The sequence below is a fragment of the Falco biarmicus genome, chromosome 1 (genome assembly GCF_023638135.1).
Source record: "Falco biarmicus isolate bFalBia1 chromosome 1, bFalBia1.pri, whole genome shotgun sequence".
Taxonomy (NCBI): Eukaryota; Metazoa; Chordata; class Aves; order Falconiformes; family Falconidae; genus Falco; species Falco biarmicus.
Window position 1 is genome coordinate 39,630,056 of NC_079288.1, and position 15,145 is coordinate 39,645,200.

Sequence of the window (15,145 nt, forward strand, 5' to 3'; positions counted from 1 at the left end):
AACAGGCATAGTGGACTCGCAGTTTCCTCGCCCAGCCCTAAATAGGGTAGCTGCTTTGGTAACTGCGTTCCACTGTTAACTTGCCACAGGGCAACTCTCTGCCCTCACCAGGGTGCAGTCAGTCTGTGCTTGGGCCCCAGCGCCTGGGAGCTCAGGCAGAATGCTTGGCCCCTCCAGCTTCTCTTTTATTCTGCCCTGCTAATGCTCCTGGTCAGCTCTGCAGCTGCTGAACACACTGCGCACAGCCAAAAGCCTCTTTCATGCAGCTTCAACCTTGATGCCTTTCTCACTAATGGTGTTTCTTCTTTTCTGCTTAACCTGTTCCTGCTCTAGTCAGCAGGGGCTCTTTGACATTTTAATGAGCTCTCTTTGTCGTTAATCTTCCTTTCCATCCCATGAGCATTTTTCTGTTTGAGTTGGGAGATTCACAGACACTGTAATTCAGTTCTTTCTCCTTATTGTGGACCAGAGTGTCTGTCTTCTTTTGTCTTAGTAATAACAGATCATAGCACTTTGCTTAGGTGTGGTATTAGAATTCTGGTTAAGTCTCCTTGCCTATAGTCTAATGTAGCTTTTTTCTGAGGTTAGGAGGAAGAGATTACAACAGTTTTGCCTGCCTGCACATTATATTCTGAAGTCCATAAACTGTCTTCACAGGAGGCTCTTCTGGTTATTTGTGCTGATTTAATATGTAGCCGAAGTCAGAGGAGTCATCCCATGCAGCCTGGCTCATGAATGTCATCACTGCCTTTTCCTCAGTCCTGTGTGACAGCCAGCTGCTGAATCTCATCTTTCAGATGTAGCCTTTAGGCAGCTGCATCACTTCTTCCTTAGCTGACCTATCAACTGTTCGCAGGCTGCCCCCCCAGGAAGGCAAAGGAGTAGGTTGCCAGGGTACAGTGAGGTTTCTGCGGGTTTGATAGGATTGTCCATTACAGTCTTTATTGACTACAACATACTTTTACTCCACATTTTTAATATAATCAGTGTCCACAATTAACTGTCAAAGAGTAACTATTACAAACCATCATCAGATGTATCATCAAACGGCATCAGAGGAACCTCCTGTTTGCCACTCCTACATCTGATGCTGTGTTTTCCTGAGAGTACATACTCTTTCATGCAAATGCACTTTGTGTGGAACTTGATAATTATCATAAACTGGTATTTGTTTGGTGGTAGCAAAAGCATGTGGATGTGTGTAATGTACCACTCAACAAGCTTGCCATTTACCTTTTGGAAGGTAGGAAAGGAACAGCTGCTGTACTTAGAACACTGCACATTTTCAGTTTTCTTAATTTCTCTCTGGAGAGAGGACACTAAAATAGCTTAGAAAGCTGTGGAGCCTTCTTACCAGTGTATAGATAAAAACACTTTTTCCTTTTTGCTGAACTCACTAGATCAGTTTATTTTTCTTTTCATGGTTAGATAAAACTTTTTTCCTGATACAGGGTTCAGAAATACTTTCCTGTGTTTTTTTGGTTTTGGGGTTTTTTGAAGCTCATACTTCCTTCAGCAACCTATAATCTCTCCGGTCTACCATTATCTCATGACTGGGTAGGATGGTTCTTGTGCAAAGATGCAGTTGTGATGGTAGCTTTTGTAAAAAGGGGTATTGAACTTTGCTACAAATGTGTTCGTTGATAATTTTGGTTTTTTTGGAAACCTTAGTATCTTTCTCTCTCTCTCTTTTTTTTTTTTTTTGTAAATTTCTAATAACAAGTTGGAGCAGTGTATCTTGTCACCTGTCTGGCAGAGAAGGTGTTACATAAGCCCATAGTGGAACATAAATTGTGCACCAAGAAATTTCCACCCCCGCCCTTCTCTCCCCCAAATCTTATTCTTCCTGGCCCCTCCGTGGCCTAATCAGATACTTGTTATACTTAACGAAAAATATTTTCCTTAACCTTTATGCAGTAACCTGTTTCTAAAAATATAGGTGACCATCACTGTATTTGTAGATGTTACGTCATGGGTTGGGATAGGGTGAAGTGTTGGAAGCTGTATATCTAATACTCCTAGTGTTCTCTCTCTCTCTCTTCTTTTAAAACCAGATTTGTGACTTCGGACTGGCTCGTGTTGCAGATCCAGATCATGATCACACAGGATTCTTGACAGAATATGTGGCCACGCGTTGGTACAGGGCTCCTGAAATCATGCTGAATTCTAAGGTAGGAACCATGGTGCGCTGCTATGGCGCTTCTGTTGCTGGTTGTTCACCTGGGAGTACCAGTTTTGCTTCCCCCCTACCCTGCTCCCATGTTTTTAGGATAAGGATTTGCAGTACATCTGCTGGCTTGCAGTAAATTGGTGATTTCAGATACAGTTATTGGACACTACAACTGAGTAATTGTGGGCATGAGTTCCATGTGTCCAATTCCTTGCCAGTCATGAGACTTCTTTCCATCAAATGCTTTTCCAGAGGAGGACAGAAGTAGTAGTAATAAGAGCATTTTACTGCTTCCTTCATCAAGGCTTGCAAATTTTGCCTTAATGTTATCTTGACATCTTAATTTGGGTTTAGAATGTATAATGAGGGTGCATCTGATGCTGAAGGCTTGTGATCTTTGTTGTGTGTCAATCTGAATTGCATTCCCATAGTCTTAATGAAATCATCCCTTTGTGGTTTTTATACTTGGAATTATTCTTATGTTTTTCTGCGGCTGTTTGAAGGTGTACCCAGTCCCTGTGTGGTGTGGGTAATGGGTACCTTTCATAAACTTTGCATTAGTTTCTACAGCCGTGCACTTGTTAGCAAAATACCTATGTGACATCTGCACCTGCGTGTTATTATATTCCTTGAAGACTTTGCTGTTTCTGTTGGGTTACTGCTTCATCGGTTGTTGGGTTTAATTTGTTTTGGCAATAGCGTGTCTAATGCACTTTTAGAAAATAGTAAACTCTGCAATCAAGGGGGTTTTTTTCCCCGCTACTTCTTGTATATTAAACTCACATTAAGGCCATAAACGTAGGGCAATTTAACCGTATTTCTGGATATCCACATACATTTATCAGCAGCTTTTGCAAGCAGCTGCTTTTACATCAGCAGCTTTTACAAGAAAATACTGTGTGTGTTCCATGAAGAGGTGGTCACCTAAATTTCCTGGCCTATAGCCTGATTCCTTTTAGAATTCAAGTGCCTTGAAAACAAATGGTTAGGTGATCAAATGCCGAGGTGGCTGTGGATTCAGCAAAGTTACTAGCGATTGTTGGAAGGTCCCTGCTAGTTGGGAGGGGGAGGTAGTGGGCAGCAGGGTGTGGGACAGTCAGGCCAGGGAGCTTATGGGGCCAGGGGTTCTTGAGGTAAACTTGCCCCACGTTACCCAGGCACTGGTGTAACTAGTGTGCTTCAGGATAAAAGCCTGTTCTTATGCATGACACGGGCAATTCATACGCATGAAAGTATGGCCTCTTGTTCCATTCTTACATCCCATTTACTGTTGTTGGCCTTCCCACATCATCTTTACTAAAATTTCCTATGAAATCAGGGAGTCTCAAAAGTTTGCAGTTGGTAATATGTTCAGCTAAACTTAGAGGATCCTTTTGGAAAAGCAGATCTTGCATACTTCAGTTCTTGCAACCCCTTCAAAGCAGTGTTTTGATATACAATTCTTAATTATTTCGTTCTGTACAGAAAACCAAACGGCTTCAATAAGCACGACTCATCTAAAAAAAAAACCTATTTGCGTACACTTTCACAATTCACTGAAGTAACATGTTGCTGCAATTATGCAAAAATTTCTTTGACAAAAATGTGTTTTCCCTTTGCTTGCAGGGTTACACCAAGTCTATTGACATCTGGTCAGTAGGCTGTATTCTGGCAGAGATGCTCTCCAACAGGCCTATCTTTCCAGGAAAACACTACCTTGACCAACTTAACCATATCCTTGGTAAGCTTTATATGAAGTAGCATTTCCACACCTGTCTGTCTCTCCACCTTTATCAGCTACACTGGGCTTGGTCGCTAGTTTCCTTCCCTTGTTGGCCACTGTATAACGTATGGATCTGTAGGTGTATCATCTGTTCCCTGGAGTTATTTCTGCAGTGATTTCTATAACAAATAATTGATTTGGGGGCCAACTAGAGGGTATTTATGAATTTATTTACTACATCAGGGGAGGTGGTTTAAAAATAAATAAATTTACAATTAAAAAAAGCTCAGATATACTATTAGGTCCAGGTCACCTTTTTGCAAAAATGTCAATAGATGTGCCACTTAATGGGATCTTTTAAACATATTACTGATCATTAGAAAACTCAAATGCATTTGTTTACAAGAAAAAGTAACTTAAACCTTTTTACTAAAGGTGTCTAAAGTTTCTAAGGCATTCTGTACTCTTAAAAACATGTAGTCTGAAATCTTCTTCCCAGCAGTCTTAATATGGAGTTTTAGCAAATGTGATATAACCGTTTTAATGTGTTTTTCATAGAATGCAGTACTGTTTGTATTTTTTAGGTATACTTGGATCCCCTTCCCAAGAAGATTTGAATTGTATAATAAATTTAAAGGCCAGAAACTACTTGCTTTCCCTACCACACAAAAATAAGGTACCATGGAACAGGCTGTTTCCAAATGCTGACCCCAAAGGTATTTTATGCTCTATTACACTGTATCAGAAAGTAATGGCAGGGTGGGATTTTTAAAACCATCCTAAGAATTTATCTTTATCCATATTGGAAATAGAACATGCAGGTCCCTTAAAACGGCAGTATAAGTCTAATATAAAATCATGAACCAGCATGAAACCCTCTACTAGCTTATCTTTTTAAAGCAATTTCAGTAACTCAGATTGTGTTGCGGTGTTTGATCTTTAATTTACATGTAAAACGTAAATCCTGACTCCTCTTACAGTCTTTGAGAGCACCATACATTACTCAAGTGCGGAACACAGGCTTTGGATTTTGACAGAGGCATCAAACAAATCTTGAAACTTTGTTTCTAAAGTCAGATATGAGAGAGCTGCTTCTTGCTGAACTCAGTGTAGTTTGTGCAAACCATGTGTCAGCTCTAGCTCAAGCAGGGTAATACCGAAGTGTGGCTTCTTACCCTGTGTGAAAGGTTAAAATCGAATGGGTTAACAAACGCTTTTATAACTTTTGCTCCACTTACCATAACTGCAAGGAAGGTAACGATCGTTGCCTCTCGTAACAAGGCTTTCACAAAGGCTGTATGTGATTTTGTTTTGCTAGATGGCTATTAACTTGCCTTTTACATTCTACTTCATACAGTTTTAGGGTGGTTGTGTGCACAGTACAGTGCTCTTCTGCTTGCTCTGACACAACTGTTAAGTCACTTTTTGGTTTTTTTGAAAGTGATAGGATAATTTACTCTTCGTGAATATGATCAGGTACTGAACTACCGTGTAAAAGCTGTTTTCTGCAGATGTGATTATCTGCAGGGTGATTATCCTTATTGTTGAGAGAAACAGCAGTGGTTTGTTCTGCTTTTATGAGTGTGCTCATCAGTGTGGGAATTTTTACCATGGGTTTGTGACTGCTGAAATTGTAGCGATGGTGATAGGCTGAGCTGCTAGGGGAACATGCTGTTTGCAAGACTCCTGCAGCACCTTTTCATCTAAATCCTCAGAGTACCTTTGACAGAGCAGTTTCCAGCATTGAGAAAACCGCATCAAAATATTTGATGTTAATTGACATGTAAGTTTGTGGCTTCTTCAAGCTGCCATTGAGTGCAGTGGTAAAGTTCTGCCTCTTCTGCAGTGCTTGGTAAGCATCTCATCCTACTGCAAAGCTACAGCTACTTGCTGCAGTAAGCAGCCTCCGTTAAAGTTCTGTGTCATAAATGATGTGGTGAGGAGAAGAAATGGAACAGAATTTAGGATAGTGCAGATATCTTTGGGCTTCTTGGTACTGTCATCATTCTGTTTTCCTGGAAAAGGAAAATGTTTTACAATCAAAGTAGCAGAGCAATTGCAGTAACTCTGACTTGTAGCATTTGTCCAGAATTTCATCAGACCTCACTGTCTGTCTTACTGGATCTTCAGGTTCTCTATGGATTCTTTTTGAGTTGTCTTCAACAGATTTTGCCGGAATCTCATGAATATGAATATATTTGCTTCTTAGCTGGAGAGTATCTTCTGGCCTGCTAGTTGTGTTACAATAGTTTACTTTGATCTAGAACTCCCAATGACTTCTGGATGACGCTTTTGTCAGCGAACAGCCGAGTTTTCTTTTCAGAACAAGAACATATTTTTGATTACTTACTCGCTTCAGAAAAGCTCTACCTTGGTTTGGATTTTTGGCACAAAGCATCTATTCGAGTGAAGAAAAAGCCTAATCCTATTCAATTTCTGCTGTAGTTAAAACCAGGTTGTACCATAGGGTTCTACGCATTTCTTCCCTCGACATTCATCCCGACACCAAAGAGCCCTTGAAAGGAGGGTGCACCTCCATTAGACCAGGTGGTGCCAAATGCAACTGTTGCCAAGGAATGCCGATCCACTGGGACAGCAAAGATACTCTGCCCCAGTTACAGGAAGCAGTCTGCTCCCTCTGTTACTGCTGCGGCAGCTGGGGAATTCCAGATGCAAATTGAAATTAGTGCAGAATTTAGGGTAGCATATATTTACTGTGTGATGTCAATGTTATAACGCTTTTGTACTTTGAAGTGTGTATTTAACTCTTGCTAACTTTTTTTTTCCTCTTAGCTCTTGATTTGTTGGATAAAATGTTGACCTTTAATCCTCATAAGCGGATTGAAGTGGAGCAAGCTTTAGCCCATCCATATCTGGAGCAGTATTACGATCCAAGTGATGAGGTAAAGACATTGTTTAAGTGTTGATTAAATGATGCAACAGGTTATTTTCCTCAGTAGTTTAAGGGCAGTATTTCTACTGCTCTAATGGCATTGAAGAATTAATTGCATCAGTTTACCAAAATCTTGTGCCTCCGCAATGGTGTACTAGAACAACACTGTAAATAGATGCTATGGTGTGCTCTCCTGACTGTGGAGCTTGTCAGCTCGCTATGGTCTTGTTCCATAATGTCTGAGATAAAGGAGGAGAATAACGGAGTTTCCCAACAGATGATGCATTTAAAATGCCCAAATCTGAACTCGCTGTAGTTTAGCACACAGCTATGATGAGATTTCAGGTTACTTTTGGTGAGAAGTAGGGGAGGAGGAAATAAGCTGGTTTTCCTAAAGGAACAGATATGTTTACTCCAAGAAATACTAATGTTTCGGAAATTTTTTCTTTGGGAAGATACTCGGTTATGAGCCTTTAATAAATGTTTTAACTTGTGGTTTATATTTGAGTAGCTACTTACTATGGTTTGATATAAATTTGGTAAACTAATATATAAAGCCTACAAAGGACTAAGAGAATGAATTCTTCCATGAAGACTGCACAGTGTTAGATAATTCCATGAAGCACATTTTCAGACTTTTCCCCCCGTAAAAAGATGATGTGAAATTCAACAGGACAGTAATATTAAAAAAAGTAATAATATTTCTTTATATTATTAAGCCTGTAGCTGAAGCGCCCTTCAAGTTTGATATGGAGTTGGATGACTTGCCGAAAGAAAAGCTGAAAGAGCTGATCTTTGAGGAAACTGCTAGATTCCAGCCAGGATATCGATCTTAAATTGTGCATAGGTAAAGTCTCACAGCAATACGGAACCACTTGGGCAGGGGGAAGCATTTTGGAACTTTGTTACCACCAGTGCAACATAGAACTTAACCTTTTCTATTGATACCATAGCTAGCTGTTCAAGGATAGCTTTATGCTTATTCATTTGACTTCAGTCCTATTCTGTTTATTCAATAAAGTTTTGTGATTGTCAGAGACGTTTACCTAGGTTTTATGTTACGTTTAAGGAATAAGAATTAAATTTAAATAGTGCTTCTCAGAATAAAAGCTGTGGTAACACTTTGAAATGCAAATTTTATTCAAAAAACTTCTTAAGGGGGGCAATGTTCTTCATATATTATAGACTACTTTGTCATATGGCTTCGAAGGCTTTTAAAAATTCTTCCTTAAATGTAATGTACAGAGGAGAAATCCCTTTAAATTATTTTAAAGGGGAAAAAACCCTATGAACCTTCAGTGTGATTTAACTTCAGTTTTAAGTACCTCTGAAACTGTGAGTAAATAAGAATATTTAGATACCTATTCTTAAATTAGTTACAAATAATCTTTTTAATCTTTTGAGGATTTAAAATGTTAATTTAAAATATACAGATATTCACGGTCTCAACTTTTTTTTTTTAAAAATCAATGAACTTAACTGGCCTTCATACACCACGAGGCTTGCAAGTCTTAGTAGTTTCATACAAAATTGGTCAAATAATGACTTGAATAATTTTTGTAATACTTGTGAAACTTCTGTGATACTAATAAGGTATCCAAGTTTTGTGACTGGAAAAGAAAAACAAACTGAAGAAGACAGGCTAATCCAGATTGTCTGTTCTACAATCTTTAAAGTAGTTTCTGTGCTATTCTCCATCCGCAGCAGCGTCCTACAATTACCATCTTTTGTTGGCAGTCACAGCAGAAGGGTTGTTTTGAGCCAGTGAACTTCCTCACTGCAAAAAATCTGTGGCTCTGATAGCAGTGTGTAGAAGCTTTGTTGCTTTGCTGTAAGCAATGATTCTTCTGCACTAAAAATGGGGTTTCAGTTTCAGTATTGCGTATTCCCCATTTTCTTATTTAATAGTGAATTCATAGGAAAGAAATGTGGAGGAAACTCTTGAAAGCAGTTTTTTACTTCAGTAGGGTAACTTCTGTTGCCACTGGCTTGAATATTCAAATGTATAGAAGCTCACAGTTGAAATTTTTATCTTTATAAATACTGTATTTTGTTTATTTGAGCTTATTAGTTAACATTTGAAACTATTTAAATAATCAAAAAATAGGTAAATCTGAGGTTCATACATCTGGCTCTTACTAGCTGAGCATCGCCCACAGAAATAGACCTGGGACACAGTGACATGCGTGATGCTTATTTCCCATCCATGTTTTCTAAAGCTAATTCTGCACAAGAGGCATCAGCAGTACATGTGTATGTTCTGGAAGAAAATGACGTAAATTTTTAGAAGTACAATGAAACCTGTTACTAATAGGCCATGTAGTATCAAGGAAGGGAGACCAAGTAGCTAACATTGTGGTAGATCATAGTTTCTGATCTCTGCTGCTTGCCTCTTTGCCCAGACCATACTTACCTAGGTTGTATTAGAGATTAAGGGATAAAGAGATTAGGGGTAAAGATATCAGTGATCAGGTGCTGATGGAAATTTCTGGTTTGCTAAAAATGTTACCTCCAAATGCTGCTGTGAAGAGTTGATTTGGCTGATGTGATACTGAAATTTAAATATGGTACTTGGCTTGATAATGATATGCTGGTAATGTGTCCTAGTCATTTGTGGCCAGAATTATTAGCTGTTCCACATCACGACAGTTTAAACATCAGTCGGCCTCCCAGTGAGGGCCAATTGCCACGAACTGGCTTAAAATGGACAGTAACGGTCTCTTCCTGTGCATTTCTACTTCCCCTGCACTCCCCCCTTGCACTGTATCAGCTAGCTCTTCTCAGCATGTTATTTCTTGAGATTCAAAACTTCCACCTTGACCGTAGTTTTTGGAATTGAGAAGCAATGTGAAAATAACAGATTTTCAGACAACCAAATAATGTACTTCATTTGTTAGTTACAATTAATCTTCCTAATCTTTCGAAGATCCAAAATGTAATGTACTGATATCCAGTCTGATTTGTTCAAAATTTTTTTTAACTTATATTGATACCACTGTGTCTGACTCATGGTAAACATAGTGTACCTAAAGCACAGAAATAGGAAAGTATGCTTGTTTTAAAAGGCGATGTTAAAATGTTCTTCACTGAAACATGTCTCTGCTCTTTTTTGTAGGGCAAGGACTTAAAGGACTGGGCATGCTCAAACGTTGCTGTTCCTCTTCCCAGTTCTTTATTGTTGGTCATGTCTTGTGGCCTCTCTCAGCTTATCCACTAACTCCTTTGAGCCATTCAGGAGGGCAGTTCCTGGTAGTTTTGGCTTTTCATGCTTTCAATGAATCTTTTAAGCCTGAAGAATTGTAATTGACACTCCTATGCGTAATGCCCATTGTTGACCTGTTGCAGTACTGTACTGTAAGTGCACCTACTGCTGGCCGTATTTTAACTGCTTGCTTTCTGGTTTGAAAGATGCAGTGGTTCCTTTCACTCCTGGATCAATATCCGAGAAGATAATTCATTAACCTGTAAGACGTTTACACCATGAACTATCTTTTTCTGACTCTTCTGAAGTCGCTGGCATTTTTTTTAGAAAAGCTACTATTCAGGGCACTTTAAGTCAGTGACATCCCAGGTTTTTTTTGCACTTCCTTTTTAAATAGAAATGGTTAGCATCCAGCAGAGTTTATACCATTGTGCTATGGGTTACAGCATAAGTTGTGTTCATGTTAATCTTGCTTATGCACTTGTTTGGGTGTCCTATGCTGTACATACAGGTAATTCTATACAGCGTTAAGAGCCACATAGGAACCCAACTTAATTGAATTCATCTAAGAACCATTTTTTTCCATGTATTGACAAAATTTGTACCTTTTTCTCCCAGCCTTTTCTAAAAGAGATCATTTAAAGTTTAACCATGTTGGGGAGGCATAGTACTTCCAAAGTTCATACCATATAGTAGTGTTTATAAGACTTGCACAAAGAGAATGAGTGGCAGCTCGCCAACTTATATTTACTGACCGTGTGGTGGAAGATTAACAAAGAACAAAATGGCATGATGACCTAATGGTGAATGCTTTTCTCTGTGGAAGGCATCCATATCTGGTGGCAAGCAAGAAACCAAAATATGATGTTAATAAACCCGGTCTACATCCTGCATACCAATGAAATGCTTCAAAAGAGGATTGATAGTTTTTACATTTGAATCTAATCACTGACGTTCAGAATTCTTGCAGAGAGGAACACTGCATCTTTAAATGAGAAAGTTTGATTTTACTTTTGCTCCTACAGCATGTCAGCATCTCAAGTTCATTTCTTGCAACCTACACTATGGTGATTTGTAATCAAGCCTCCATGAGCTCGTGACATGAAGTACTGTTCTGTTGTCAAGTACTATCAAACTTTTCTGATAATGCTGAGTTAGGACAACCAAACAAAGCTAGCACTAAATAACATTTAAAATTGTATACCTTTTAATGATCTTTTCAAGTATTTGTTACTGAAATTGTATAATGTGGAGTTTACTAGGTGTTATGTTCCAGTGCAGTGCCTCCTTTTCTTTCCCCACTGCTCTCTGTGGTGAGAAATTTGCCTTGTTTAAAATAATTACTGTGCCCTCGCATGACTGTTAAAGCTTTCTGTGCAAAGATGATTGTCTAAGTGCCACATGCCTATGATTGAGAAAAAAAAATAATCTATTGTTACCTCTGAGTTGTGTTCAACTGAAATGCTATTCAACAAATAACTTAGGAAAAATAGTTCTATTTTTAGCTTTTCATATCTCTGCTGTCTTTTTCTCATTTTATTTTGGCAGCAGTGAAGAGTGGATTGTATAAAGACTGCTTGCTAATATGAACAAAATGCACTTGTAATTCCTGGAAATAAATTTAAATCTTATATCTTCACATTAACATTAAGAATTAGTTTTTGGTTTCCTCTTGGGTAATGTGTTTGAATGGAAATCAGGTTCAATTGCTACCGTAGTATATAAGGATGCTTGCTGGTTAATAACTCCAGGCTTCCTCATACCATTTAGTCTGCTCTTCAAAGAAATCTAGAAAGCCATTAACTTAGACTTCAATAGATAAGGGTGCTTACAAGATTCCATTTCAAAATTTTCTTTTTCCTATAGTTTTAAGTGTTAGTCTGCCAAAACTCATTTTTGATAAGCAAGGGTTCATCATTAAAGGGCATTTTCTATTAGGAACTTCCTGTGGTACATAAATATCTGTTGTGGGGAACACATTAGGAGCATTGTCAGGACACTGCACAAGTGATCATTGAGTTGTGGTATGGAACCTATGCGAAAAACATTTCTATAGAAATATGCACTTGACTGTTGATACTAGTGTAGAAATTCTCTTGACATTTCTACACATCTTTACCAAAACGCTTTTCTCAGTTTTGAAAAGTTGAAATATTTCTAGAATCTCTGCTACTTGTACCATCATCATCACTACAGGAATCATTTGTGGCCTGGTTGGAAAGATGACTGTTACTGAAATCAGTTTGTAACACCTCAGTTTTAAGTTAAGGAAGAACTTTGGCAGCTTACTTCACCCTTTTCCTTCCCAATTCTTTTTTTAGTACTTTCTTTAATTTTGGATTTTTGGGGAGATGTAGACTTACCTGTGTGTTCTTCCTTGCTTTCCCAGAGTGAGAAGCCGAGGGTTTGCTTTACCTAACACCTGGTGCTTTCGGGCTTTCTTCTTCAGCTATTCTTACTGCATCTTAATTGGCAGCCATTGGTATCAGTAACCACATTCATCAGTCTTTTACTGAATTTAGTAAATGTTGTTGGGTTGAACTTGTTGATGTGTCAAATGCAGAAGCATGATTTTTTTTTGGTCAGATTTTGAAAATAGTTTAAAAGAAGGTGCCTATAACAACACAGTTAGGTCACTTATTTCATCATTTTATAAATTTTTTTTTCTTTACGTAGTTTTTGTATTTTAGAGCGGAGAACAGCAACTCTTAATCAAAGTAACATGCATATGTCACGGTAAAGATGTTTTGGGAATAAGGAATGTAAACAGTTCAGTCAAAAACATTCCAACCTTACAGCTGAAGAAAAATATGCAAACGTAAAATTCTCATGGATGCTTTGGCAAACAAGCATCTTACTCTGCTATCCTGACTGTCGCCAGACTCTTCCTCATCAATCTTACACGCTGTATCAAATCTGAAGTGTACAACACACTACATGGGCTGAGCGGTGTGGTGCACTATGAGCTTTCAGGAGTAGCAGTGATGATGTAACTCAGCAGTGGCCAAACGAAACCCAAGGAGTTGAGCGTGGTTTTCCTTACGGAATGAGAAAAAGAAGAACCTGTTTTTGCTGCCCACTGTAATATGCTACGATATATTTATACCATGTCGAAGTTGTTTGCTGAGCAACTGTACTATAGATTTAAACTTTATTAATATATATTTGCTTATGTTAGTGTAGTTTATATAGTCCTTGGTTATTGATAAATTTATTGTGTTGTTACAGCACAGTGATATGGTATAAATATAGGTCTATACATACATACCATATACTCATGAATCTGGTCCCTTGCATAGTACTTTTATATTTGTACAGCAATGTCTTCAAGCAATCCCAGATTTTAGGGGAAATATTTTTGTAAATGCAGTGGTTTAAACAAAAAAGTCCACACAATCCTTTTACTAAGTTTTAAATACATTTGTTGTTCAAAATGGTTTAGTTAACAATTGAAATCAAGACACTAAATTAGTGAAAAGTGCACATTAGTAAAGTGAAGCTTACAGTGTTTTTTGTAGCATGTGCTGTGATCAAGCTAAGTGAAACATTGGAGGAAATGTAAAAGTTGGACTACCTTTGTAAATCTAGAACAAATTTCTAAAGGTTGCAGCTGGTTTACTTACTATTGTTGCCTTTTCTTGTGTTGTATCAGTGTAGAGCACTCTTAAAATACTCAAACTGCTTTGTCTTTGCTTTGTACTGTTGGTGCCTTCTTAGTCATGTACCCCACAAGTCCTGCATAGCTAATTTAGTTAATGGCAAGTTTAAAAATAAAAAAGCAAAGGAAGATTTTATAAAAAAAATTAAAATCATTTTCTGTATGTTCTTATTCATTGTAACAATTAAACGTTTATATTGTGACAGATTTGTGATTTGGTTAATCTGTATAGATCAATTGTAAGTAGCAAAGGTTTATATTTCGTCTTATTCTTTTGATGTTGTAAACGTATGTGATTTTCTTTTTTAAATCAGGTAACTTAATGTTCTGTTTTGTTTTTGGCATCTGAATCTTGTAAAAACAAATGCAAAGAAAATCATTAAATTGTGTCCCTGTATTACCAAATCAGCATAGTACTGTGCATATATAGAATGACTGGAATTTTGCTTTGAAATGAACTGCTGTTTTATAAACCATGGATACACTGATGTGTATTACATTAGCTTATTGAAAAAATGACTGTCACTTGAACACTGCGGTAGTGAGTATCCTACATTTAATATTTGTAAATACTCGAGTGTGTGTGTTCCACTGTACTGACTATACCAGCTTGAAGTTAAATTAGGGAAGCCATCCAAAAGAACCACAAGTGAAGTTTCTCTGTAGACAGGCAGAAATGTTCTCTCTTTGGTGCCAGAAAGTTACGAAATCATCAGTGTTTTGAACTGGTGAGCATAGAATAATGCAGATAGATTCCAGTGTACCTGATGAGTCAGGCTTTTTTGATGATCCTTAAACTGATATTCATATAGCTATCGCACTGTTCCCATGAAATCTTGAAAATAATTACTTGAGCAGTCCTCAGAGACCAGATTTTTTCACTTTACTACAAAAAGGTTCTTCTCAGGCCAAGGGTTTGAAATGTGTGATTTCTGGGGGCAGTGCAAGTGAGCTTACATCACTGTAATGGGCTTTTAATGATTTCTTTTTTTTTAGCCTAAAATCTGATTGTGCCAAAGAAGTGAACTCTTAAAAAGGTATCATTGGATAATGGCAGCTAGAAACTTCTCTAATTAATATGAAAACACAGAAAATGTGACCTGAAACTAAAGAGAGCTTAGCTATAACTGACAGGTCTGTAACAACTCCAAGAACTGGCTTGTCAAAATTCATATCTCCATCTTCCCCTCTGGCTTTCACAGCAGACTCTAATTTTTTTTCCCCCAGAATATTACAGAATTTCATTTTTGCCATAGATAGGTTTATGCCTTTTCTTACTTTTTTTTTTACTAGCTGCCTCTTGCTTCCTGTGTTTCTTTCCCCCTAGCAGAAGGCTGCATTTGCAGTAGTGTGTTCTTCAGTGAGTTACTGCAAGGTACGGCTATGCTGCAGCTTGTCTCGTGGAGGTTTTGACAAGTTACTGATTGACTTAATGTTCTTGTAATCCTTTAAGTAGGTTAGTTTGAAATGCCGTTATTTCCTGTATTTCACCAGAATTGGACGCTGATCCTCTCCATCTG

General features: G+C 37.9%; 1 protein-coding gene across 1 annotated transcript in view; it reads left to right on the forward strand.

The window, feature by feature from the left end:
* The window catches only part of MAPK1 (mitogen-activated protein kinase 1), a 37,017-nt gene extending 22,987 nt beyond the window's left edge, over positions 1-14,030 (forward strand). Inside the window, exons 4-9 of the mRNA XM_056334245.1 lie at positions 2,055-2,171; positions 3,776-3,890; positions 4,457-4,588; positions 6,666-6,775; positions 7,485-7,612; positions 9,881-14,030. Coding sequence (XP_056190220.1) covers positions 2,055-2,171; positions 3,776-3,890; positions 4,457-4,588; positions 6,666-6,775; positions 7,485-7,601 — 591 coding nt within the window. The 3' untranslated portion in view covers positions 7,602-7,612; positions 9,881-14,030. The remainder of the gene's footprint in view (positions 1-2,054; positions 2,172-3,775; positions 3,891-4,456; positions 4,589-6,665; positions 6,776-7,484; positions 7,613-9,880) is intronic.
* The last annotated feature ends 1,115 nt before the right edge of the window (positions 14,031-15,145 follow it).